Raw genomic sequence first — 19,682 nt, 5'->3', positions numbered from 1 at the left:
ACTTGGTTGAAGAGCCTACTTTCAAAACATGAAGTCTTCATGCCAACTCACAGTGTAACCTAGGAAAGGCATCATTTCCTCTTCTGAACCTCAGGTCTTCATTCTTAGCAGGAAAGGATTGTAGGCATTTTGTCTCCAAGCCTATGGTTCTGTTTAGATGCCTTAATTAGATGCCTTGGGGAGAAATTTTTAATATTTTTTCTACTGTGTCTGCCAGAAATAATTAAAACTTCCCATTCTAGCCAATCTAACTTCAGTTCTCCTCTGAGATTTTCTAATATTTAGGTCAGGTGCCAGGAAACTAGCTTTTTGGGATAAAACTATCCAAGTGGAAGTAGCAAGTCTTTTTTTCCCCTCTGCCTGGGATGGGAGTACAGGTGAGAGGAGAGGTGATAGAATGAGTCTTTTTCTTGCAGTTGTGATTCCAAAGAGTCCCTACCCTGCATCTGATGTGAACACTGAGAAGCCCAGCATCCACAGCAGCACAAAAACTGACTTGGAGCATCAACCAGGGCAGAGGGGGCGTAAACCAGGAAAGAAGCGGGGCCGGACACCCAAGCCCCTAATTTCCCATCCCATCGCTGCCCCATCCAAGTCAGCTGAACCTTTGAAATTCCCAAAGAAGAGGGGCCCCAAACCTGGCAGTAAGGTAGGTAAAAATGTGGTTTCCCCAAAAAGGAATAAAGAGTTAAAAAGGGTTAACTCATCCATATCCATCTACCTTGGAAAGGGGTGTGACTGGTCCTATTCTCCACCTGTGTACGCTTTTAAGAGGAGTTTCCTAGGTAGTTATCCCTACTTAGCTACTTACCTGGGAGTAGGTAATATTAGACATTGGGTGGTGTGGGTAAGAAACAAATTTTGACTTTGAAAACTACATTCAAGGGAATTCTGGTCTAATGTCCACCGTAGATGGAAGGCCCTGCTCCTGATTGTTAACCAACCCAAAGTGGATGCCCAGGCATGTAAACAAAAGGAGAAAACTGACTCTGCAAATGTATTTTTTTCTATTCCTGCCCCATCTTTTTTTTAAAAAGTAATCAAATACCTACTAAGTATCAGGCTCTGTATCAGGCACCATTACATATCACATAATCGTCACAAAAACCCTAGGAGATGTGTAGTGTTAATGTTAGGAGTTAAGTAAATTGAGACTTGGAGATGTGAAATGATTTCCCTAAGGTCACATAGCTAATAAACAGCAAAGGCTACAGATGTGGGTCCCCAGATCATCTAGTTTCAAGGTCATTGCGCCCTACCACATATTCATTCAAATTTCTTGAGAGAAATAACACTTACCTTTAGTGTAGAAAAAGACTGCTGGGTCAAGCTTCACTGAGCACTGTGCCTAAAATATCACCTTTTAGTCACGACCAGTTCTTCATGCGTATCTTCCCTAGGGAAACCACTGACATGAAAGTTTCTCAGATGCTTCTCTAGGGCTTCCTTCCTTCTCCACTCACTTCCTACCTGTCAGGATTTCTCTGCAGCTCCCTCCTGAGCTAGACTACCTGACTTCCACTATGGAAATGGTACCCAGTCCTCCTGGGAATTCCGTTTCAATCTCATAAGTTCTTCCCTAGGTTTTGTGTGTTAGCTGGTTGGTTTTGTTTTGTTTATTAGCTCCAGCTGGCTTCATTCCTTCTAGAACATAAGCTCCTCAAGGTTGAGAACCTAATTTTTTTCTTCTCTCTTTCTCCTGCAGTGCCTTATGTCTCAATCTCTTGAGAGATGTTCAGTGTATGCAGGATGGATGGATAAATGGTTTGAGTGATGATGTTCCAGTTGTTGTCTCTTATTTATTGGCTTTGAATTCTCACTGTCACATCTTCATCTTTGTATGTAACATGTAATGCTCCTGACCTACTACCACTAACCCCTAACCGAGGTCCTGATTCATTTTTGTCTCCATAACTCTCTTCTCATTCTCACATTGTGGAGGAGAGGCTGAAGGCCCTACGATGACAAGGCCAGAGAAGTTGTGCTTTTGATGATGTGAAGGCATCTTGAGGACAATCAGATTAAAGGGAGAAAATTTGCCTGTGAGTTTCCAAAGACAGAACCAGAACCAAATAAGCAGAAGCTGAATCAGACAGGTTTTGTCTCAGGATAAAGGAACAGTTAAATCTATTCCAAAATAGAAGTAGTGATCTCCCATCACTAGAAGTATTTCACCACGAACTGGATGACTGTATGGGAAGGATGTTTCCAGGGACAAGGAAATAGAAATACTGGATGGATGGCTGATTAAATTACCTTTAATATCCTTCAGAACCCAGGAACTATAGTCTATGATTGCCTCTGCTCTGCTTCCTCAGGCAGTCCCAAACATAGTAGCCAAAGTCCTCTTTCTTTCCAACTGCTTGAAAACAGTAATTCTCATCTTCTGTATTTTAATGGCCTGGCATTTGACTCCCTAATTCCCCTTTCTGTGTCCTTTTTGCCTACTGCTGTAAGTGTATATCCTTTCCATTTAACCCATAACTCTTATATTCCTTTGTGAAGCAAAATGGTTTTGTGACTAGATGCTTTGAAACCAGACAAACTTAGTTTTATATCTCATCTCCATTTGTTACCACCTGTGTGACTTTGGGAACGCTTCTTTGAGTAAGGCTGTGGGCACCAGTTTTCTCACCAATAAAATGGAGATGAGGTATGTAATTGCACCTATCTCAAATAGGAATAAAGCCCTCCATTTTTCTGGTTTCTTCTATAATATTTGGGCACCTTACCAGGATTGTTCCTTCAGGGACCCCAGGAAATCTTACCACCAACTCAGTGAAATTGAACCCAGTATACCTTTCTATCCCGACTCATAGTTTATTTGGATTTTTACTTTTAGTAATATCAAAAATATGAGATGTCCATGTCCCACATGTGCTTTCATAAGTGTTTGTATGATTCCTTTCACAGGCAAGGCCATCTTGTAGTATATGCTTGCTGTCATTGGTGCTCTCTTTAGATAATAACACTCCTAGAAGGCAAACAGGTTTATACAGCTCCCAGCAGTGGACCCTACATGACATTAGTAAAAACGGATTTCTGGAATTCAGTGATGATTGTTTTCCTTGCATTCAGAAAGGCTTTAGAAAACTTTATCTTGAAAAGAACTTTCTGAGATCCTTCCCCCCGAGAGGCTGCCCTGACCAGCACAGGGGAGATACTAGATGTCTCTCAAATCATTGTTATTACTTCCCCCATCACTGGTGTTGTATACTGTATGCTTCATTGAAAACCACTTTGACACTTATATGCCAAGTATCATGTAGGAGTGGTACTCAAAATCAGACTCTCAGGGAGCTGCGGGCTAATAGGGTACACCAATGTATAAGTATATAATGACAATACATTGTGACAAATGCAACAATACAAAGAACAGAGAGAGCACGAAAGAGAAAATCTAGAAAAGCTTCCTGGATAAACAGATATTTGTAAGATTAAAAAAAAAAGGGCATTTCAACCAGAAGGGATGGTTTATTATTGTAAAGGTGTGGACCAGGTATGGTGTTTAGAGAAGTAATATAGTTAGAGGTTAGTAGAGTATAAGGTTGAAAATAAATGGCAGGTAATGAGCTCAAGAGGTAGGGAAAGGAAAGTAGTTTTCAAGAGAGAGAAAGTACAAAGTAATGTCAAAGTAGACTTAAGCGATAGCATTTTTTTTATGTTTTTGCTTTTGTCTGCCCAACTAATAAAGAGCCTCAAACTTGAAATCATAATATTGAATCTGGTATAAAGGACAGTGAATTAAGCTCCGGCTATACAGAATCCCAGAATCTTGCACATAGTTCAGAAAATATTTACTAAGCATCTACTCTACGTACAGCTTTGGACAAGATGCTGTGTGGAAAACAAAGATAAAACACAGTCCCATCTATAAATATATTTTTGTTTCATGGGTGAATTAAGTGCTAGGAATAGAAGAATGAGAAGACAAGTTACCTATCATGGGTAGCAAACTTTTCCCCATCCATTTTGACAGAGGAAACCTCGGACTTTGCTGAACCCACCACCCACCTCACCAACAACTAGCACCCCTGAACCGGACACCAGCACTGTACCCCAAGATGCTGCCACCATCCCCAGCTCAGCCATGCAGGCCCCCACAGGTAAGAGCAGATCACGGCACTAACTGCAGCAAGCCCCAGGCCCCTGTGTCTGTACCTTCTCATCCTGTACCAATAATTAGCCCCCTGTCCATTTGTAAACCTAAATAGGATCTTTTTTTAAAAAAAGAAAATTATCTTTGGCATTTGAAATAATTTCAAAGAAACCTCCATCCTGTCAAAAACAATCAAAAAAACTTGGGTAGATAGTCTGTGAACTCAGGGTTGGGGAGCTGGGCATGGGGGTGGGGTGGAGATGGAGCCAGCACCAGGAGCTTCCTGGCCCAGTTTATAATATTGCTACTCATCCTTTCCAGTTCAGGGTGGTCCATTCTTAGTGATTCCTTCCAGAACCCTTCCAGCATTTCAGTAATCCTGCCACTGCTTAAGGTCACAGAATGAGCCAGGGTCCAAATGGGGAATGGTGGCACAGTGATCAGTTGAAACTGCTATAGCCTGGCCAAGAACAGGAAATGGATACAAAGTTAGTTCCCATTTTTCCTGGGTTATGAGATTCAGGCCAAGGAAATAACTGCCAGAAATGGTGGTTGGCTTCAAGTGGAATAGTGAGTCATGGTCGTGAAGCTCCCACTGCTGTGAGTCTTCTACGTATTGTTGAAATGGCACCTAAGTGGTATCTATAATAATGTGGGGTAAACTACATAGGTATACAAGCATCTGGGGGCATGTCATTAGATTTGAAGTCACTTCCCTTCCTGAGCCTCAGTTTTCACACCTATACATGATAAGATTAGTCCAAGTTACCTTATACATAGTCCCTTCAACTGTTAACAATAAAAGCTGTCATAGATTAAAAGCTATGCGTCACACTGTATCCTTCATTACCTACCTTTTATTTTTTTAACTGCACAATACTTTTTTAAGGGTTATTATATGCTCATAGTCTAAAGGAACAGTAGATCTACAAGAATTATTACAAAAACAAACCCCTCTCTTCCTCATCATTTACTGCTCAACAAAGGCGCAATCACTTTTAATTTAGCTGGTTCTTTTGTTTACCTCCGTATATGAAAGTGGAATATTTATATTGCTATTTTTATTTTTTTTTAGCTTTAGGTATTTTTCAACTAACAGCCCACTTTACAAGATGAGGATTTAACTCTTCTTAATCACCTTGTCCCTTACCCACCCCCTTACCCTTCCCTATCTTAATACTGTATCAATACCCTATTATAATTTATACCTAAGTATTTCATTTTGGGTGCTAATATGGTATTGTGTTTTTAATTTCAAAAATTGTTCATTGCTGGCCCTAGCTGGTGTGGCTCAGTTGGTTGAGCGTAGTCCCATGCATCTAGAGGTCACGGGTTCAATTCCTGGCCCGGGCACATGCCCGGGTTTCAGACTCTATCTCCAGTAAGGAGTGTGTAGGAGGTGGCCATTCAATGTTTCTCTCTCATCAGTGTTTCTCTCTCTCTCTCCCTCTCTCTAAAAAAATAAAAATAAAAAACATATTTTTTAAAAAGAGAACAATTCTTTTAAAAAATTGTCTATTGCTATTATATAGGAAAGTGACTGACTTTAGTATATTAACTTATATCTGGCAACCTTGCTGTAATTGTTCATTAGTTCCAAGAATTTTTTTGTCTTTCACATTCTCTACATGGATAATTATGTCATGTATGAACAAAGAGAATTTTATTTCCTCCCTCGCAATCTGTTTACCTTTTCTTGTCTTATTGTATTATTTAGGACTTCCAGTACAATGTTGAAAAGTTATGATGAGGGGGAACATCCTTACCTTGTTCCTGATCTTAGTGGGAAAGCTGCTACTTTCTCCCATTAAGCATGATGTTAGCTATAGGTTTTTTTGTAGATGTTCTTTATCAAGTTGAGGAAGTTTCCACCTATTTCTAGTTTGCTAAGCGTTTTTGCCATGAATGGGACTTGTATTTTTGTCAAATGGTTTTACTGCATCTATTGATATGATCATGTGATATTTCTTCTTTAGCCTGTTGATGTGATGGATTACATTAATTGAAATTTGAATATTAAACCAGACTTGCATACCTGGGATAGATCTCATTTGGTTGTCATGTATAATTCTTTTTATATGTGGTTGGATTCAATTTGCTAATATTTTCTTGAGGATTTTTGCATCTATGTTCATGAGAGATATTGGTCTCTAGTTTCGTATAATGCTTGTTAAGCAAAATTTAACTGAGCAAATTTGAAGATCTAATTGGCTTTATGAAATGATTCACGAATTGGGCAGCATCCCATCTAGCAAACAGAGAGATACTCTGAGGGGTAATACAAGATGGAAGGCTTTTATAGAAAAAAGAGTTGAACAATGAAGTCATCAGCAAGAGAAAAATGAAAGTTCATTGGAGGAAAGTAAGGGTTCAGGTGACTAAGGTTCTTGTTGGCTGAACTGCAGCATTTCCATTGGCTGAGCTTGTTACTGGGCAAGAGGAAAATCTTCCTCCTACTGGAGTACTAAATATAGCTACTGGAGTGCTATATTTTGTTTGGAAGTGCAAGCTCAGTTTTTTCCTGTTGGGGTCTGTAACTGACAGCTTCCTGTTTGGAATAATTGACCGTGGAGTGGTATGGCCAGAGCTCCCTCTACAGGCCTTCCCAAATCCAGTTTTAGTTGAGGTTTTTCTTTATAAATTTTCATGTTTTAGTTGTAGTTTTAGGTAATGCTGGCCTCAAAATTAGTTGAGAAGTATTCTGGACCGACCCGGCGTGGCTCAGCAGTTGAGCGTCGACCTAGGGTCCAGGCGATCCGGGTTTGATTCCCGGTCAGGGCACATGCCCGGGTTGTGGGCTCTATCAGTGACTCTCTCATCATTGATGTTTCTGTCTCTCTCTCTCCCTCTCCTTTCCTCTCTCTGAAATCAATGAAGATATATTTTTTTAAAAAAAGAAGTATTCTGTTACCCCAGCTGAGTGCTCAGTTGATTGGAACGTCATCCCATACACCAAAAGGTTGTGGGTTCAGTTCCCGGTCAGGGCACATACCTAGGTTTCGGGTTTGATACCCAGTCAGGGCTCCTACTGTAATCAGTTAATCAATGTTTCTCTCTTCCTCTTCAGTAAACATATCCTCAGGTGAGGATTTAAAAAAGAAGTGTTCTCTCTGATTCTGTTTTCTGAAAGAGATTATAGAAAATTGGTAAAATGTATTTCTTAAATGTTTGGTAGAATTCACTAGTGAATTCATCTGAGCCTGCTGCTTTCTATTTTGGAAGATTATTAATTATTTATTTAAATTCTAATATATATATCTCTTCAAGTTGTCTTTTTCTTTTGTGAGTTTTGACATACTTGTGTCGTTCACAGAATTAGTCTATTTCATCTAGATTATGAAATTTGGGGATCTATAATTATTCATTTTCTCTTTCTTTCTTATTTATTTATTTATTTATTTATTTATTTATTTATATCCTCATCAGAGGATATTTTTACGTTGCTTTTTCAGAGAGAGTGGAAAAGGTGGGGAGGGAGACAGAGAAACATCGATGTGAGAGAGACACATCAATTGGTTTCCTCTCCCACATGCCCCGACTGGGACAAGGATTGAGCTGCAACTGAGGCACGTGCCCTTGGCTGGAATTGAACCCAGAACTCTTCAGTCCTCAGTCCATGACACTCTATCCACTGAGCCAAACTGGCTAGGGCAATATTTATTATCTTTTTAATGGTCATGGATCTGTTGTGATGTCCCCTCTTTTATTTCTGATATTAGCAACATGTGTCATCTCTTTTTTTTATTTAGCCTGTCTAAAAGCTTATCAATTTTACTGATCTTTTCAAAGAAGGAACTTTTGGTTTTATAGATTTTTTTTTCTGCTGACTTGCTGTTTTCAATTTCATTGATTTCTGCTCTAATTTTTATTATTTCTTTTCTTTTGCTTAATTTGGATTTTGTCTTTTTTTAAATTTCCCAAAGTAGAAGCTTAGACTATTGATTTTTTTTTTTTAAATATATCTTTATTGATTTCGGAGAGAGGAAAGGAGAGGGATAGGGAGATAGAAACATCAGTGATGAGAGAGTCATTGATTGGCTGCCTCCTGCACACCCCCGACTGGGGATCGAGCCCGCAACCCGGGCATGTGCCCTAACCGGGAATCGAACCCCTATCACCTGGATCCTAGGTCAACGCTCAACTGCTGAGCCACGCCCGGCCAGGCTAGACTATTGATTTTAGATCTTCTTTTCTAATATATGCATTCAATGGTATAAATTTCTCTCTATCCACTGCTTTTGCTGCATCCCACAAGACATTTTCATTTATGTCAAAACAGTTTTTAATTTCTCTTGAGATTTCTTTTTTGACCCATGTGCTATTTAGAAGTGTGTTGTGTAATCTCCAACTATTTGCAGATTTCTTTACCTATCTTTCTGTTACTGATTTCTTGTTTAATTCCATTGTGGTGTAAGAGCAGACATCATGTGGTTTCTATTCTTTTTAATTTGTTAATGTATATTTTATGGCCCAGAATGTGATCCCTCTTGGTGAATGTTTAATGTGAGCTTGAGAAGAATGTGTGTTCTGCTATTGTTGTGTGAAGTAGTCTATAGATATCAATTATACCCAGTTGATTGATGGTGTTAATTGAGTTTAACAATGTTCTTACTGATTTTCTGCCCATTACTGATAAAGGGATGTTGTAGTCTCCAACTATAAGAGTGGATTCATCTGTTTCTCCTTGTAGTTCTATCAATTTTTGCCTCCCATATTTTGATGCTCTGTTGTTAGGTACATATACAGTAACAATTGACATGTCTTCTTAGATAATTGGCCTCTATATTATTATATAATGCCCCTATTTACCTATGATGACTTTCCTTGCTCCAAAATCTGCTTTCTGAAATTAATATATTATTCCTACTTTCTTTTAAATAGTATTAGCATGGTATGTTTTTCTCTGACCCTTTACTTTTAATCTGTACATGTCTTTATTTTTAAAGCGGGTTTCTTGTAAACAACATACAGTTGGGTCTTGTTTTTTTATCTACTTTGAGAATCTGTGCCTTTTAATTGGTGTATTTAGACCATTGGCATTAAGTGATTTTGATATAGTTGGATAAATTTCTTCCATATCTGTTACAGTTTTCTATTTGTTACCCTAGTTCTTTGTTTCTTTTCATCTTCCACTCTCTTTCTGCCTTTTATAGCTTTAATTGAGCATTTTATATGATTCCATTTTTTTCTCCTTTTTTACCATATCAGTTATACTTCTTTTTTTACCTTTATTATTGGTTACCCAAGAGTTTGCAGTATACATTAATGACTAATCCAAGTCTGCTTTCACATAGCACTATATCATTCAACAAATATAATAACAAAATAATTCTGATTTCTTCTTCCCATCCCTTATGTGATGATGTCATTCATTTCATTTACACGTAAGTTAGAAGTTATTTCTACCCACCCGCCACTCTCCAGAAGTAACCTCATGCCCCCTTACAATCAGTCTTCACTCTCACCTTTATTTTTATTTCTATCACTATAGATTAGATTTATCTGTTCTTGAACTTAATATAAATGGAATCATATTACATGTGTACTTTTTTCTATCTGGTTTATTTCTCTCAAAATAATGTTTATGAGAAGCACCCTACCAATAGTTCATTCTTTTTTACTGCCAAGTGGTATTCAATAAATGAATATACCACAATTTGTATACCTGTTCTCTTGTTTATGGACATTTGGGTTGGTTCTCATTTTGCACTACTATGGACTAAGCTGCTATGAACATTCTTACAATGTTTCATTTATTTTCATTACTCTTCTTATCTCTTTGAGTTCTTGCATTTTTGTTTTCAGCAAGAGTCCTGTTTTGACATGTAAGTCCTATTTCTTAACAGACTTCAACCAATCCTTCAATTATTAGATCTACCTCCACACCCACCTCCAGAGGCACCGGCCTGTTCTTGGGCCTTTTGTGAATTTTAAATGAAACAGTTTGGTTCTCATCATTGCCCATTCTTGGTTAAGGATTCAGCTTTCTTAGGTCTGCTGAGTCAGTTACTGCTTTGCAGTCTGCTTTCTTTTTTTCACCTCTCACCTTCCACATCCTTCCTCCCCCTTTCTATTTTCCATTTTCTTCTCTCCACCTTGCTTCCCCTTAGCATGATAAAAGTGGGAGAGTCCCAGGAGAGCATTCAACTCGGCCCCCTCATTTTACAGATGGTAAACATGAAGCCCAAAGGGGACAGCAGTTCATCCACAGCCCACACAGCTACTGCTCTTAGCTTTTTTTGCCTTTAATAATAAAAGAGACTTTTTGCCCTCCAACCCCTTCCATTACTGGGCTATGACTGTGAGAAAAGAGAGTACCCCCTACTCAAGTAGAAGCCTAGAAAGCAGCTCAGTAGCGAGAACATCGTAGTTGAGTAGGCTTCAGTGAGTCCTCTCCAGAAACCAAGGAAGCAACTCTATTTAGGACCCTGTCCCCCACCCCCCACCCCACCACGGTGCCAGATTGAGGGTTGCGGTTAGGAGACTGCCCAGCTATCTTGACAGGAGAAACTACTGAAACAAACAAATATCTAGATGGGACCCTCAAGGCCTTTTCATATTTGTCTTTATTCCATTTTTCCCCCTCTTTTCATATTTTTTTTTATTCCACTTTTTTCTCTTTTTACTACTTCCTTTGCACCTGAGTGTTGATATAAAACATAAAAGGGGACTCCAAGGCCCAGAACAGAAAACAAGGCAAGTGGCCAGTGGTGTGACCATTCTAAGTCGAAGGCCACACACACACACACACACATACACTCTTGCTAATATTTGCCATGACCCCACAATTCCTTACACATATAAGGTAAGATACACAAAGAATATGTGAGGCAACCGAGTATGAAAAATGAAAGTACACGTATCTGGGAAATTGTTTTGATTTTTTTTTTCAGTGCACAGAAGACAAAGTGCAAGTTCTGGGCCTTGGCTTTTGGTCAGGCTGTTCTTTCAGCAGGCTATGTTCCCAGAGCCTTTGGTCATGGAGTTTGGGCTGGCAGCAGCTGGGCACAGCCACCCCCCCCACACATACCCCACAGTGTGTCACCAGCTTAGCAGCTGGGAGTCCTGCTCAGGACCAGAGTCCAGGGTACAAAAGACAGAAGAGAGCACTGTTGTCCAACTTCTCTACCACGAGTGCTCTGTAGGCTTCTTTAATTTCATTTTTTGTCTCTTGCAGTTTGTATTTACTTGAACAAGAATGGCAGCACTGGTCCCCACTTAGATAAGAAGAAGATCCAGCAGCTCCCTGACCATTTTGGGCCAGCCCGCGCCTCTGTGGTGTTGCAGCAGGCTGTCCAGGCTTGCATCGACTGTGCTTATCACCAGAAAACTGTCTTCAGCTTCCTCAAGCAGGGTCACGGTGGTGAGGTTATCTCAGGTAAGCTCCCTTCGGCTAGTATGGCCTCCTAGCCAGAGGGCCAGGCCTTCTCAATGGTCTAATTTCTGACAGGGCATCCTGGTTCCCACTTCCCACCTGAAGGCTCTGCAAAAGTGTGAAGGTAATTCCCTTCCTCAGAGAGTCCTCACTTTCAACGCCCAGAGCCCCTCTGAGCCTTATGCATACCTCTGCCAAGGAGATTACCCACACAGACGCTGTTTAGAGTCGTAACTGAGGCTCTAAACAGGTGCCTGCACTGTCTGCCTGCTTAGCCTCTCCATACAGAAAATAGATGAATGTGTTTCTTTAAAGACATCTGAGAAGACTGAAGAACCAAGAGGGGGCTGTACTGTGGCAACGGAGAGTTTCTCCAGACCGCCCAGCCTCCCACCTGGCATGAGGGCGCCGTAGGCTCCTCTCATTCTTTTCACTCCTTAGCTTCCCAGTCCTGAGCCAGCCCTGATCCAAGGGAGTTGAGTGCCTGGCAGAGTGGGAAGAGTCATTCCCTCTTTCTTTCCTGCTATGAGAATCTGAGTCAGCTGCACAGCTGCACTGAGAAATTTTACTTTGTCTTCTGCGCCCCTGTTCTGTTTCAGTTTTCGTAAGTCCAAACCCTATTCTTTACCCACCAGACTTATGGAGACTTGACCCAAAGCCTTTCGATCTTAACCGTGTGCTGCTCCATAATCTGCTGCCCCCTCCTTCTAACGAGCTGCAGTATCCAGCCTCAGGAAGCAGCTGACATGGAAAACCCCATAAATAACCCAACTGTATTCTTTCAGCAAACATTTACTGAGCCCTTACTGTATGTCAGAGGTTATTGCCAGACCCCGACTCGGGGAAGGGTAGAAAGGAAGAGGAGAGGCTCAGGCTCTGCCGTGGTGGAAAAGGACGACTGTTTCCCAGCTGACAGGGAAGCGTTGCAGTGGAGAAACACGCACAGGATGCTGTGGGAGCCCAGGCGAGAGGGGGCTGAGGAGAGGATGGGGCAGCAGGGATGGCTGAGAACTGCCTGGGAAATCAAGCTTCCTTGCCTTCTGAGGCAGAGGCCACTGGTCTCTCCTTTGCTTCTGTGCAGCAGTCTGCAGGGACCCGGCCCTCTTCACTGTCTCTCTTCAGCTACTATCACCTACACCTCTGCCCCAAAATTGGTTCCTGAGAATGGCCTATCCTCCCATTTCCTGCTGCTCTCAGAGACAAATGCAGAGGCCTTTTGCCTTTTAAAGACTATACAGATATTTTTTTGAATAGAAATAGATAGTAAAGTAAAACGAAGCATGGCATAGTTCCCAATGTTGCTGAAATTCTAGCGCCCTTATACAAATCGGATTGTGCACCCAAACCATTGCTGGCAATGGCTGCATTCTCGTCTTCCGCCCTGCTTCTCTGTTCCTGGGCAGTTCTTATGGAAATAGCACCCTAAATGAACAGATTCCCTGGACGAGGCCCAGCCAACTGATGGAGCAGATAGAATTATGTTCACAGTTGTTTTCACAAGTTGAGTAAAATCATTCCAGAGCCCCAGGTGCAACAGACTTGGCCTGGCCACTCCCATTTCTGCAAGCCCTTTGGAGTTGGAGGCAAAAATCAAACCCTCGAGGGAGGGAGGGAGGAAACCTGGGCACGGATTGCCTTTGTGTAACCAGGTAAGCCTGAGACAAGCCGTGGGCCGGGCTCCTCCTGCCCAGCACTTGCTGCACTGCCCGCCTGACGCGCTCAGCCCTGTTTGCTTCACTCTGCAGCCGCGTTTGACCGGGAGCAGCACACTCTCACCCTCCCAGCAGTCAGCAGCGTTACCTACGTCCTCCGCTTTCTGGAGAAGCTCTGCCACAACCTTCGCAGTGACAATCTGTTTGGCAACCAGCCTTTCACACAGACTCACTTGTCACTCACCACCACAGAGTACAGCCACAGCCACGACAGGTACCTACCAGGTAGGAGCTGGGAAGGGGCCTGGGCTAAGAAAAGGGGCAGGGCTAGTAGCAGCACCAGTAAGGGCCAGTACCTATCAGCCTGGTAGCCTGGCACCTATTATCCAGAGGTCTGGTGTTCTGTCCCTAACCTTTGCCACAGCTGGGACTTTTGATCTCCTCTCGTCTTTATTCTCTCTTCGGGGCTTTGTCCCCTCTCTCTAGGATAAACATTCTTTCCTCTGGATTTTTATCCCTAGAAAAAGGTGGTTCACAATCCCCTTCTGAACTCCAAACTGCATGTGGAGCCACTGTGAAGTCACAGTATGTCTCCCAGTGTAAATCTGGCAGCAAAGGCCTACCATAGAGCTCCCTTGCCAGTAGGAAGGTTTAGTCTCAAGCTACAGATTGAGAAATTTGCTCCCTGGTGATTGGCCATCCACTCTTTCCTTTGGCACGTGGCCCTAACTCCTCCAGCACTGCCAGTCTAGCAAGTCAATTCAAGTTCCTGCTTTTTCTAACTAGGCTGGAAAATAACTTTCTTAGTTAACATACCAGACCCACAACGGGAAAGCGGATGCCACGTGGCCGGATCAGTGACTAAGCACTTCCGAGAGAGGTTAAAGAGTGAATGGAACGCAGCATCTCTAATCTGGAGCCCAGGACACAGACGACAGGGAGGGAAGGAAAGCTCGGCCCTAAACGTAGCGAGGTAGGTCATTGTTGAGAAAGGGAGGAAAGGCCCTTTAAAGGAGTCCTGTGGACTTTGTCCTGGCCAGAGGAGTGGAGAGGTGGTGCTGTCAGTTTCAGGGCTGTGCTGTTTGTTGATGGGGGAGCATATAAGTCTGAAAGTGCCCCCTTCTGACCTTCTATATAAGTCTTGTTCCCACACTGCCTTCCCTGTAGTCTTTTTATCATTGTCTTAACAGAATCACTTCTGATAAAAGTGCTACTTCTGAAGAATGAGCTCAGGGGGGTGACTACTCACCCAGCCCCAGCCACCGCCATCCCCTATATTTTTGCACCCAAATGAGCATTGCTTATGTAACTTGTAAAAATATACCTGACTTTCAAATACTGCATGTGGGGACCAGACCATCTGGTCCATGAAAACATATTTGTGACCGCTTCACTGATCCTTTTTCTCACCTAACCTGCTCTAAGTTGTGTTCTTTCAGCATCAGAATCTCTGAGAACAGAAAAGGGCATTCTCACATGTAGTTAGAATGTTCCACTGAGAGTCTGGGCTGAGCATGGAGCCTGGGCTGAAGTTGCTGCAAAGGTAGGCTGTTAAATATCCCCAGCTATGGGCAATCAGGAACTCCAAGCTGCACTTCAGTAATGAAAGTAAGGCCTACCTGGGATTCTGGAAGAGCAGATACATGAGAGGGAGTAGCATGGCCATGAGTGTAGCTGCCAGTTTAAGAGACAGATTTCTCAAAGAAATTGCAACTCAGAATTCCTCAGTGGAATGTGGTCATTAAGAACTAAGAGAATGTCCTGGTAGCAGCATGCAGAGACTGGTAGGCGTGTATATAATGGACCTGTAATCACGAAGGTTGTTTGGGATTGGGGGCATGACCTTTCCTGGGAATTCTATTCCAGTTTGCATCTCTGATTCAGATAAGAGGAAGCAAGCTTTAACCACTGTTCCTTCTCCCCTCACCAAGAAAGAGACCAATACCAGGGTCATCACATTCCACCATTGACTGTCCCCCTTCCCTTCCCTCATTTTCAGATTCAACCAACTTTGCACCCTCCTGTGCTCTCTAACCTGCTTCTCAGAGTGGGTGCCCAGCAACTTGGCTGCTCTCACCCTAGTTTTTATTTGCTTCCCTGAAATGAGCATTTTAACTATGCTCAGACAAGTCAGAGCATCATCTTGATTTCTAACTCCCCTGTGCTCCTTCATTCATCTTTGCTTATCTGACTTCTGCTTAAATACTCCTAATGATAGGTTGCTCACTATCGCCTTTGGCAATCAGTTTTACTGTTAGACACTTTTGATGCTAAAATGCCTCTCTTTTTAGCTGAAATCTGCTTTCTTTTAACTTCTGCCCACTGTTCTACTATCTGCTTTCTAAAAGATCAGATCTACCTCCAGTCTTGTTCCCATCCCACGACTGCCTTTAAGGTTTTTGTCGCCTCTGACTTTCCTCCAGACTCTACATTCCCAGTTTTTTTTCTTCTTTGCTTCTCACCAGCATTCTGGTCACCCTCCACTGGGAACTCTTGTTTTTAAGGTCAGCCTTGCAATACGATACTCAGAGAAGATCTGCCACTCACTAAAAATAAATGCATAAGGACAAGGTCCTTATTTCTCTGTTTACCTCTACATACCATCTACCTAGCACAGTGACTCGAAAACAAGGGCTTACTCAACACAATTTTGTTGAATGAATGAATGAGCTCCCTCTCATGCTTATTGTTCTCATGTCTCCAACATATCAACAGCATTGACCTTATGAGGTTCAGGGTTTTCATCTCCATTTTATAGATGGGCAAAATGAATCTCAGAAAAAAGGCAGTGATTATTGACTTATGATTGTGCTAGAAATAGAACTAAAGTCTTCCAGCCCCAATTTCTGATCCCTGGGCCAGTGGTTTCAAAGTTTGCTTTGTTTTAGCCGTAGACCTCCTTTTTTGCAAAGGTAAGATTATATGAAACTCTCACCTATAGAAGTTAAAACCAGAGCTGTTTTGATAGAAACTGGGATGAGACCCAGAGCCCTATTTCCCTGGCCTCCCTCTGGAGGCCCCCAGGGCTCTGTGGAGCACAGCTTGAAAGCATTGCCTTCTTCTACCCTGGCGTTATCCTAGTTAGGGTAGCCAAGGCCTGTAACCGACTAGGACCTCCCAGAGCCTCAGGTATGATTTTCCACTGCATCTCATAAAGATAAGATTTCATGGCCTTGCCTAGTCCAGGTGCCACCAGTCCAGATTTTCAGGCACCTCAACTCAGAATTCAGATTTCATTTACCATTTTTAGCATTGCTGAGAAGAAAAGACACTTACTGATTTGCATCAGCATCTGGTGAGTCCCAGACATTGTCATCATAATTATTTTTCACATCTGTTAGCTCTACTGAGGCAGGTATTATCTCCAGTTTTCACTGAGTAAAATAAGGACTAGAAGGTGAGGTTACCCTGCTGATAAATGCAGAAACCTGACTTCGTCTTTTTCTTGAGCTATCGCAGAGAACGTAGGTTTGCCAGTCTAACTCTGAATGAAGAATAAAATAACAACTCTCCGCCTTTGTAAAGTCCATCCCATTCCATTTCCTCATTTGATGTTCTCAGCATCACACAGGGTGGTTTTTCCATTTTACAGATGAAGAAACTAGTGCTCAGAGAAGAAAAACAACTTGTCCAGGATCACACACCTAGTGAAAGGCAGGAGCGGAGGCGTAGTACACAGGCCTCATGTTTTCTGGATTGAGTTCCTGTTCTTGTCTCAAGGCAGGACAATGCTATAGTCATCTCCCCTAGAAATAGGAACCTGGAACCTCACCTGCAGAACGGGAATGGATATCGTTTAGGTATCCTGGGGCCTCAGAGACTTCTCTTCAGAATCATTTCTAGGGAGGGCTTCATTAGCCAAATGCCCAGAGATAAGGGCAAAATCTGTCTCATACTAGATTTGACTTTAAGCCCACGGTTACCAAGAAATTTTAGGTGAGTAGCAGAAAGCAGTCCTAAATTCCCAAACCATCTTGCCACAGAGGTCTTATTGTATACGAGACAATGAGCTTGAATTTAGTATTTATCAGAGACCCTAAATGAATCCCAAGCATTATCTAAACACCCGAACTCTGAGAAGAACCGCAAAAGACAGTAATATGGTCCAGTACCCAAGACTACCCCTACCCCCCCAAAAAGGGAATGCTGCAGACAAGGCTAAGGAGCTGTTTTGGCATATAGAGCCCAGCCATGAGACAGAGTCTGCTTCAGGTCTGCAGTGCAATGCTTAGGGGCTGCTGGCTGTGTTGGGCTATAGCCTAGATGTAGAAATGTCAGAACGAGATTCCCTTTACAAAGACTTTCATAGCCCCTTCCTTTTGATATTTACAAGCCCCTTGGAAGAAAGGGGCTTCCCATGTTGTGGATAAGGAGTCCAGAGCCAGGACTGAGGTTCTGAGGGAAGCACCTTGCCTGCAGAAGGGCAGAGTCAAATCCTAACCCAGATTCTGGCCCGATGCCCACTTTCTCACCACTGTACAACCCAGCATTCTTGGAATGGTTCTATGGAACAAGGCAAATATGAAGGAGGTGGGGGGACATAGGAGCAGATCCTTTGCAGACAGGCCCTTAGCCAGGCATTGAGAAGCATTTCTGAGGTGTCCTGCTGGCTGAGAGAGTCATCTTCTAATGTGCCTTCATCTAAGCAAGTGTATCTCTTCTCCAGCACCCTGTTCTCTGCTCAAGCAATTTGTGTGGAAGGCAGCCTCTTCCTATTTTTTTAAGGTTCAGTGTATCCAGAAAAAGCATAAGACATCCAGACCAGAAGAAACCTCATAGACCATGTAGTCTAACAGGTGTCTCTAAGGACATCCAAGTCCAGAGAGTGGTTGGCACTGGGCTAGACCACGATAACCTAGGGAGAGCCAGAGCCAGGACTGGTACACAAGCCTCCTGAGACCCAGCCCAGGACTTCCTGTTTTGCTGCCTGTTGCTCCATCCAAACAGGTACCTGGGAGGCAGCACCGCAGCAGTCCTTCGGGCTAGTCCCTGCTCTAACTCTGGTTTTACTATTTTCCAGGTGAAACCTTTGTTCTGGGGAATAGTCTGGCCCGGTCCTTGGAGCCACACTCAGACTCAATGGACTCCACCCTGAAGCCCACCAACCTTGTCAGCACTTCCCAAAATCTTCGAACCCCTGGGTACCGGCCTTTGCTTCCATCCTGTGGCCTCCCACTGAGCGCTGCCTCAGCTGTGCGTAGACTGTGCTCCAGGGGTAAGCTTACCAGAGTTCTGGCCTTCCTCCCCTCCCTCACTCTTTTCTTCCTCTCTTCCTTCCTGAGCTCTGGGAGGCCAGAAAGGACTTCGCTCTGTTGCCCTCTGCCTGGTGGTTGTACTGGGTCTGGGCTTACTTACCATTGTGCCTGGCTAGGCACCTGGGAGGCAACTGAAGCTCTGGGACTGGCCTGAGAATAATGGTAACTAAGACCTAGAGCCAAAGGGACAGGGAAGGATTTATTCATTACTTCATTAGCCATTTATTTGAACACCATTTTGGCATGGGGATGCAAAAATCAGTCACTTCTTGTCCTGTTGAACTCACAGTATTGTGGAAGGTCCTTAAATAGGCAACTGTAAAACAATACCTTGAGTGCAGTTACAGAGCTGTTTTCTGTTAGTATAAAAACTTCAAGAAGGAGCACCTAATGCAAGCTTGGTGTCCAGGGGAAGTGTCCTTGAGGAAATAATGCCCTTTCTGAGACTTGAAAGGATGACTGTGTGAATGGCCATATCAGGAGTGATAGAGGAGGGAGAGCTTTCCAGAAAGAGTACAGCATGAACAAGGGCAAAGGGAAAGAATTTGCACAGATTGTACCAGGAACTACATGCCATTTGGTGGTGTTGAAGCAAAAAGGAATACTGGAACTTCAAAGAGAAAAGCCTGGAAGGTCAGGGGTATACCATAGAGGACCTTAAATGCCACATTAAAGAGTTTGGAGTTGATTTTATAAACAACTCAAAGTTATTGAAGGCTTTTAATTAAAGGCAAGACCTAAAAAGGTTTGTGTTTTCAATAGATCATTGACTACTGTGCTGATGATGGATTTGAGAATGACAAGACTAGAGACACCGATTACGAGGTTGAGAGCTTGGGCCAGACCAGAAGTGATAAAGGCCTAGATTAGGGCAGTGGTAGAAGGTTTGTAGAAGAGAGACTAGATTTGAAAATTATTCACGAGGTAAATTTAGTCAAATTTGAGGATCGTGAGGAAGAAGAGAGTGGGAATGTCTCCCAGGTTTCGAGATGGGGTGGCCGGATAGATGGTGGTGCCTAGAAGAGAAAGAAGGGTAGGAAGCCCATGGGTCATCTGGGTGATATTTTAGAAGGTGGTGGCTGTGAAGGTCTAATTCTCAGGGAAGAGGACTCAGCTGAAGTTACATATTTTGGAGTCGTCAGCACATAGATGGTAGTTGAAGCTGTAGGGTGAATGACCCCCATTTCCCAGGAGTATGTGTAGAGTGAAAACAGTTAACCAATGGTGGAGTCCCAGGGACCAACAAAGTTCAGGAGATAGGAACAGGAAGAAGATCCCACCAAGGAGACAAAGGAGTAGTC

At 42.8% G+C, this 19,682-nt stretch overlaps 1 protein-coding gene across 8 annotated transcripts in view; it reads left to right on the top strand.

The window, feature by feature from the left end:
* SCMH1 (Scm polycomb group protein homolog 1) overlaps window positions 1–19,682 on the top strand; it is a 97,610-nt gene that overhangs the window by 71,740 nt on the left and 6,188 nt on the right. For 7 of the 8 annotated variants that reach the window (XM_016205180.2, XM_016205175.2, XM_087820355.1 and 4 more), the window contains 5 exons: window positions 417–649; window positions 3,980–4,106; window positions 11,277–11,477; window positions 13,220–13,411; window positions 18,147–18,341. In XM_016205180.2, the coding sequence (XP_016060666.1) occupies window positions 417–649; window positions 3,980–4,106; window positions 11,277–11,477; window positions 13,220–13,411; window positions 18,147–18,341 (948 nt within the window). The remainder of the gene's footprint in view (window positions 1–416; window positions 650–3,979; window positions 4,107–11,276; window positions 11,478–13,219; window positions 13,412–18,146; window positions 18,342–19,682) is intronic. The other variant, XM_016205181.2, reaches the window with a different exon arrangement.

The sequence above is a fragment of the Miniopterus natalensis genome, chromosome 9, assembly GCF_054644295.1.
Source record: "Miniopterus natalensis isolate mMinNat1 chromosome 9, mMinNat1.hap1, whole genome shotgun sequence".
NCBI lineage: Eukaryota > Metazoa > Chordata > Mammalia > Chiroptera > Miniopteridae > Miniopterus > Miniopterus natalensis.
Note: the sequence above shows the minus strand (reverse complement) of the source record. Positions and strands in the feature narration are given on the sequence as shown.